General features: G+C 33.1%; 1 protein-coding gene across 1 annotated transcript; it reads left to right on the forward strand.

Moving 5' to 3' along the window:
- Positions 1-5475: 5475 nt before the first annotated feature.
- On the forward strand, positions 5476-7032 carry LOC143599432 (uncharacterized protein At5g01610-like). Its single transcript, XM_077077393.1, has 3 exons — positions 5476-5538; positions 6431-6485; positions 6610-7032. Exons 1-3 carry the CDS (start codon positions 5476-5478, stop codon positions 6978-6980), a joined length of 489 nt encoding a protein of 162 aa, XP_076933508.1. The 3' UTR covers positions 6981-7032.
- Positions 7033-8532: the final 1500 nt, after the last annotated feature.

The raw sequence follows: 8532 nt of genomic DNA on the forward strand, positions 1-8532 counted from the left end.
TTATTGTTGTGACGGGAAGAGTTGGAGTAGTTAATGGCTTGTGGTGCGGGTTCAACCTTGGCTTGTGGTGCGGGCTCGGGTTTGGCTTTTTCGTTTGGTTTCTTGAGGGTTAGGGTACCCGCTTTCACATGATTCTCCGATAGGGCACCGGCTAGAGTAATGGCATCCTCAAGATTCACGGGATTGCTACTCATGACTGAGTCCCGGATTTGCATAGGTAAACCCCCAATGTATTTTTCAAGCTCACGCTCAGCCGGGGTAACCAAATGAGGGACGAGAATGCTCAACTCGTGAAAACGGAGTGAGTAAGCGGCGTTATCACCACTATGTTGCTTGAGGTTCCAAAATTCCTCCTCAAGCTTTTGAAGTTCGTGTTTGGGACAAAACTTCTTCATCATGAGTGCCTTGAGGTCGGACCATGGAAGAGCCATAGCCGTTTCCGACCCTTGGAGATGCATGACACTACCCCACCATGTTAGAGCGGTTTTTCTAAACATGCTTGAAGCGAAATTTATCTTTTTCGCTTCGGGGCACTCGCTATATCTAAACACATTCTCCATAGACTCGAACCATTGCAACAAGGTAGTCGCACAGTTCGTACCCCAGAATTCGGTTGGGTTGGCACTAGTAAACTGCTTATATGGGTAGGATACGGGTTTGGGTTCAACGGGTGCAACAACGGGTGGAGGAGGTTGGGTAGCTTGGATTTGAGTTACAAGTTCGGGAATCACAGCAGCCATTTGCTTGACGATAAAAGCAGCCATACGTTGGTTGGTGTTCTTGCGCGGTCTTAGTGGAGGCATGCTAAAAGATTATAAAGAAATGGAATAAGTTTTAGGTAAAAAGAAATGGATATGAGAGTGTATAAAATAAGAATAAGGTGAAGTTGAATTTTCTTTTTGATTGTGAATCCTAAAGTTAGGGAGGAGTAGATGCTAGTGTTAGATAAAATATAAATCTTTGTATATAAACAACAAATCGGAAACAATCGTAAATGATTTTGAGATTTTGAGGGGTTAAAGCTTAAAAATTTGAGATTTTGAGGTTTATAGAGTCGGAAAATCGTACATGAACGTTGGAGTCTAAACATGTGCACGAATCACCGCAACTTTTTCATGTTTTCGACTCAATTAACGATAATAACACCATAAATCGGGATACAACGTCATGTCAAAGCACTAGTCCACGAATCACCGTAGTTCTATTGTTTTGACACCGAAAAATTAGGATGGTGACCGGAACGCTTGCATTCGACTACTTAAAGTATTGACATGTATAACATGGTTTGTGGCCTAGAAAACGAGCACTATAATCCCACCATTCCAGGTAAGTAAATCACCTTCGATTCTTGGAATATTTTTGTCAAATGGTCGTTTTATAATGTCTCGCTTCCTATGAGGGCTACGAATCCGATATAAATGCAACCTTTAAGGGATTATAAACAACGGGATCCAAGTTAATCTTGTAATCCATAAAACACAATGAAAATCTACGTTTTGCGTTTTAAGGTAAGGATACCATGGAAATACTATGAAAGTGTGTGTATGTGAACATTTGGGATATTGATGAATTTTAAACAAGTTTATAAATAATATGCGATATGAACAATCAAATTAGAGTAAACACGTATGAGCACACGTATAGGACCCTAAGCATAACAATACTAGGTTGTTACGTCTAACCACCTATCCTATTGTCAGGGCTCTGATACCAATCTGTCACACCCCAACCAAAGGCGGCGGAACATGCCGAGGTGTAACGATTGTCCATAAGCACATGACACTAATTAAAGTGACAATATTTAATAAACTCATTTCATTTCACAACATCGAAAATGTCACATAACAATTATCTATAAAATAACCATAAACAAGATATCTCAAAATATGGCAAATTCGATATTGTTCATTTTTTACTAATATCCTAAGGTCTTTGATGTCGTTTTCTTCACAATCATAAATCAACCAAGATGCAAACCTGCAACATTTCATAAAATAAAGTTTGTCAACACAAAGGTTGGTGAGCAAGTCATAAGTTTAATCATATTAGTATATAATAAAGATAGCCACAAAATTTGCATACGAAACGATAAATAAAAGTGGTAATTTGGATAAATAGATATCGCTAAACACATTAGCGACACCTAGCTATAAGGGGATGCCAAATAGTCTAGGATTTTATAGTTATCGTTAATTGCATTACGTTAACGACACCTTGCTATAAGGGGATGCCAAATAGTCTAGGATTTTATAGTTCCACCAACCAAAAGCGATAAACACATAGCCATATAAGCATAGAACACCAAATCGAGCAATTATTTAGGTAAAGTATACAACTACGTTTGTGGTTTAAGATTCAAATATAATGCATTTTGTTGAATAAGTACGAAATGTCACCCCCAAAATAAAAGATGAAAAATGGGGTATGAAGTACTCACCTTCAAGTAGTAAACATGAAAGATGATAATTTGGAGATTTGTCGGAACGACGAGTTTAACGCACAATGCCTAAAAAGAAAAGAAGTCTTGAATTTAGAAAGGTTGTCTTGAAGGTCTTTAAACAAAATAAATGTTAAGAAATGTAAATAATTAAAGTTCAAGGTTTAAAATGTAACTATTTAAGAATTTATAATAATAACCCTTTTAAAATGTAAGTTTGCTTGAAACCGGGTTAAAGTATCTAACATTAATATTTACTCAACCAATGTTAAGAAATAAGGTGGGTAAAATGCAAAAATGCTAATCCCTTTGGAATAAAGATACTAAAACGGTTTTTTTTATCGAGTGTTCAGGTTGTCAGTTCGGGTCTTGATAATTGGTCAAACCCAAAGTCAACTTTCCAAAATATTGAATGTTATGAGATAAATCAATAAAATTTAATAAGACTTAACCAAGTATGTAGTTGCATTGTTTTAGAACTAACAACGCACGTTAAGCGAGTGTTCGGTTTTGTCGGTCCAAACTTTGTTATGAGATCAAGTTGGATCCAACATTTTCAAGTACTTAAGAAAATATTTAAAAATCAATTTGTAACTATTTTTAAAGAAATATACAAGTCTTGATGGCTAAAAAAAAACACACTTGTGTGTCTTAAGCGAGTAAGAATCGGTTTGGTTTCCACATGTCCAAACACTAAAGAACTTGTATAATAATGTACAAATAAAAAAAATACTTTAAGTTTTACAACCAAAAGTTAACAATAAAGTCTTTAAACAAAAGTTCGGTTTTCGGTTTGGATCGTGTTTCGGGTTAAGACCGAGGTAAGATTCTACAAACCCATAACCATAGAATTTGTAAAAATGATTTTAGAAACTTAGATCTAACAATAAGTATGTTTAAACAATTATTTAACAAAACTAGTAACAAAGTTCGGTTTAGAGCTATTTACGGTTAAACCGAAACATAGACTCTTAAAAACCCATAACCATGGAACTTGTAAACATGACCAACAAACTAAAATAAGCAAGATTAATATGTATAAACAAGTTTTATAAATGTATATATATCAAGGACACGAAGTCCTCCATGAAGCATTGCCTTGTGAGGTCCGAAACCTCACCGACCGGAATCGGAGAAGTAACTACCAAAGGTAAACAAGGAGTGTATATTATATATATGTTGCACAACCATAAACAAGTATTAATAAGGCTACATAAACTAATTAAGATGAAAGGCTAAAAACCTTCAAGAACACTTAAGAAGATAACCTTGAATCTTTGATGTTTGAGAGAGTTTTTTTATATAATAAACAAATACAAAAATGAATACAAACAAGACCCGAAATTGACGAATGTCACATGTACTATTACTTTTATATCATTTTTCCTTTAGTCCCTACTTGACACATGCCAAATAATTGTGGCTTCTCACACTTTTCATTTTTGTTGGCATTTGTTGAATAACTCAACTCTTAATTTTGATGGAAAAGAATTATGAGAATTAACCAAAAGATAATAAATATCCACGATTAATTTAGTTTATTAGAATAGGAAGATTTTTGTTAGTATTAAATTCTTCACTTATAACACAAACTCAAAATTTCTATTAATGACATAATCAATATAATCGCTAAGAAATTAAAAAACAAATAAAATAAAATTGTTTTAATCTCACCTTCTAACTTATTGGTGTAAGAGCATTCACATTTTACTCGTCAAATTATGTAAGTGAGGTTCTTATAATTTAGGGAATGGTTTAGAGTGTTGTGAATAGAGAAAAGAGACAATACAGTGATTTTTTTATATATTTGAAAAATTCTTGTAGCACCCTATCAATTTTTTAATATTTTTTGAAAATGGTTGTGAGTAAAGAAGAAAGAAAATATAGTGATTTTTAATATAATTTTAGATTTAAAGATGATGAAAGGGATGAGAATGCTCTGCTTAGAGCATTCTTATTTCTTAACCCATCCCCCGTCCATATATATATATATATATATATATTTACACTAACAATTACTATATATATCCTTCTGTTCAATTGATTAATAATTTTTATATCTTAATCATTACTTTTTCTCGCTCTCCTTTATTCACAACCAATTTCAACAAATATTAAAAAATAAATAGGAGCAAACAAAGTTTCATCAAATGTAAAAAAAGAATAAACACTATATTTTCTATCTCCTCTATTTACAACAATTTCCTATAATTTGCAAAATCCTCTCACAACCATTTTCCAACTTAGGAATGCTTTTAAATATAACTAGTATTTTACCCGGCGCGTTGCGCTGGGCATGTTGGTAAAACTCGGGTGTTGGTAAAACCCAAGCATTATAGGTCTCTGCTTTGAGGCGGTAAGTCGACACGAATTCGATTAGTTTTGGTTATGTGTTATGGCATCAAAACTAAAACAAAAAACAATTTAAAAACTAAGGTGGACCAATGGGGTGTCGTCGGTAACTAAAGCTCGGGCTTTGGTAAAACCCGAGTATTGTCGATCTCGGGCGATGAGTCTACATAAATTCGGTTGATCTCTGTCACGTTCGTCACGATACTGAAACTAAAAAATCGAAAATAAAATTGGTATCTTGTCAGTTTCGTTACTGTACCGATGCTAAAACAAACTGCGCTGATTGTACGCAAACTCGGTCGGTTTCACTTAACAACACAACTATCCGATCCACGTTAAATTTAATGTTGAAAGACAATTCATTCTATCATACACAAAAACATAAATAATACAATTAAAAAACAAAAGAATGAAAAGTTCTCATTTATACTAATCAGATAATATTTGTCGTCCAACAAAAATAAAAATATAACTGTTTTGCTTTGTTTTTTTACACGGAAGAGAAGAAAACGAAAACAAAAACAAAATATTAATTATTATTCATTATTTGTACGAACGGTGGAAAGTGGCAGGAAAAGCAAAACCCTCTTGATCTTGATCTATTTTCCAACAAAAACCAAAATTCCCATCCTTCTGTCCTCTCTCTTATCGATATTTCTAGAGAGAGAAAGACGATCATATTGAAGATGGGTTCGCTAATGGGGTATTGGTTTAGTAGCAAAACCAAAGAGGTAACCAAGGATCTCAATGTAAGTAATATTTAATCCATTACATATATTACTTCCATCTTAATTAATTGGATTTCATTTCATTATCAATTTCATGTATATATATATGCATGCTGCTTCTTATATTCAACGAGCTGTTGATTGCATACTTTATATGTTTTTCATTTAACAAATGAATTTCATGTATGCCTAACCTTGAATTTCATCCTCCACCATAAAATTGTTTCTTAATTGTTGGATTTTAGAATTCAACCTATATTTGACCAAGGTACGAAGAAAGCTATTCTGCTTGAATTTGGCACATAACTTGTCATAATAATATAAGCTAGTTTTATACCCGTCTGGTGGACAGGTTATTTAATGTCAAGATATCATAACTATCTTTTTATTAAAAAAACACAATTTGTTTATCAACATAAAACTTTTTCATTTTATTACCTTAGCCCCAGATTGTTTTGTGGCAGCATGTTTGCGGACTTCCGTAGCCCCGATATCTAATGAATTTTTGGACCCATTTTTAATAAAGATTAACACAAGAACACTTAATTTAATTCCCAAACCACTTTCTGTTCTGGAATTATTCTTATTATCACATCCCGTTGTTCTCTTTACAAAAAGTCAACACTTTAAAAATTCCTTTTGTAAACAAAAGTCAACAGGGACATTACCTATTTTATTGAATTCCCTCATCTCGATAATAGTCCCGGTTAATGCAAATCTCCCGCCAATCTCCAAATTCAATATTGCTATTTTGATAATAGTCCAGGTACGAAGAAAACTATTCTGCTTGAATTTGGCACATAACTTGTCATAATAATATAAATATATAAGTTCTTTGTATATAGAAAGATATATATTAGGATGCATACAGTACATACTGATCCTAGCTAGCTCTTTTAATTTTGTGCCTTAGGATGTGCCAAAAAATATTAAAGGTGGAGCAAAAAAGTTGGTGACTTCAGCGACAGGTGAGGTTCCTTAATTTCCTTCCTTGTAATGATATATATATGTTTCACTTTGATCTGATGTTTAGGTTATCATGTATTAATTACCGTGTAATTATGAATATTGATTAATCATGGTTGCATGCAGAAAAAAGGAAAAGGCCACTGGCTGATGTGCTGCAAGAATTTGAACTACCAGCCGGTATCTTTCCTCGTGAAGCAACAAAATACGAGTTGGATGAAGAATCCAAAAAGCTAACCGTCACTTTACCCGCAATCTGTGAAGTGAGTTACCGAGATTCGTCTATTTTGAGGTTTTCAACATGTGTGACGTGTCATACAGAGAAAGGAAAACTAACTGAAATAGAAGGTCTGAAAACCAAAGTGGTGATATGGGTGAGAGTTACATCCATTGTCTCCGAAGAAGCTAAGCTGCATTTCACTGCTGGCTTGAACAAGACCAGGGAAAGAAAAGTGTATCAGGTTGTTAGAGATGGGATCCCTGTAGATAAGTTCTAACTCATCCACTCAAACACACCTTATTACTATTATTATTATTATTATTATTATTATCATTTAATTCTATGTATATATTAATTGTTATATATTATATATGTAAAATCACTACAGAAAGCCTGTTACTTTAATTGGTATATATATAAACTAGGTTAGATCCCGTGTTCTACACGGATGGAAATTATAATAAAATAAAAAATTATTATATGGAAATTATATGACTTTTATTTTATTTTTATTTAAATCAGATTATAACTTAAATTATTAAAATTGAAATACATGTACATAAAAAAAATTAAAGATTTGTCCATGATTTTCACCATTTAATAATTTTCTAAGATTTTAGCCACTGTATTGATTTATATAGTTGAAATTTTGTTATTGATTTAAATGATTATAAAATAAAATTAATAAAGAATTTTATATTAAATTAAAAGGTTAAAGATTTGTCTTTCTAAATTTATATGAATAAGTTAATATAATTTTAGAATGGTAACTAACTATAAAATAATGGATAAAGGATTTTATGCATTTAATGAATTGTTATACATTTTAATAAATGTTAATAAAATGTTAATTATGTGGAAAATGTATTTAAGGAAATTACGTATGTGGAATCCAATATGAACACTCTATAATGATGACATGTGGAATCATCTTGCTTTAATAGTATAGTTAGATTAGATTTAAGTAATTGTTGTTTGTTTTCTCGAAGCCTTTAGCCATGATCAGATTGCATTTTTTTCAGCAAGATAAGAAATGACTATTGCTACAACCGAATCCAAATTGGGCTTTGATGTTGGGTCAGGCTAAACCTATTTTCTTCCACAAACCGTTATATGTCGGCTTCACATCATATTCCAAACTTTCATAAAAAAACCTATATATGCATATACTTAAGTTCATGCGAGAAGTCAATCTTAGTACGAGAAATCAATATGGACAACTAGTTTTGTATTTGTTTAGGATGAAAAATTAAGAGGGAAGAGAAATAAATTACAAAAATAGTGAATTCTTTATTTTGCTAGTTTCGTAGAGCTGAATTCCCTACGAAACTACAAACGCTCTAGCTAGTTAGCGAAAGGATCAAGAAAGCATGTGAATTTTCATGATGAACTATGTGAATCCGTCACACTCCATTATGCGAAACTTGACAATTGCTGCAAATCTTCATGAATCTCATCGAAAGCACACATGTTCGGTCATGAATGGCGGCTCGGTGAACCAAACCGCCTCAAGGGTCAATATATAAGGAACTTGGCCTCATTTGTTAGTGTCGATCTATTTTGTATGTGAGGCACCACCCCGAGGAGGGCTTTTCTGGGGCGGGGCAAAGTTATGTAATCGTCGTTGTAATGAAAGCCATTGACCAGGATCATAGCTTTGTTGTTCTTATTGTTTATATATTTGTGTTTGTTTGATCGATTGGCTCGTAACAGCCCTGTCCCCACCTCGCGTAACCGAAAACAATCCCTACTCACCAGATCAAGGAGCTACAACCTTTTTGGATTCAACTGTCTGTTCGATTAATTTAATCAGTTTTGCTCTGTTTAAC

Source organism: Bidens hawaiensis, unplaced genomic scaffold (genome assembly GCF_021521415.1).
Source record: "Bidens hawaiensis isolate Kalapana, Puna unplaced genomic scaffold, B.hawaiensis_p1.1 tig00052178_1, whole genome shotgun sequence".
Taxonomy (NCBI): domain Eukaryota; kingdom Viridiplantae; phylum Streptophyta; class Magnoliopsida; order Asterales; family Asteraceae; genus Bidens; species Bidens hawaiensis.

Coding starts and splice junctions, on each gene's coding strand:
- LOC143599432 (XM_077077393.1), top strand. CDS start 5,476: ATGGGTTCGCTAATGGGGTATTGGTTTAGTAGCAAAACCAAAGAGGTA. Junction 5,539..6,430: donor AGGTAACCAAGGATCTCAAT/GTAAGTAATATT, acceptor TTTGTGCCTTAG/GATGTGCCAAAAAATATTAA. Junction 6,486..6,609: donor GTTGGTGACTTCAGCGACAG/GTGAGGTTCCTT, acceptor GGTTGCATGCAG/AAAAAAGGAAAAGGCCACTG.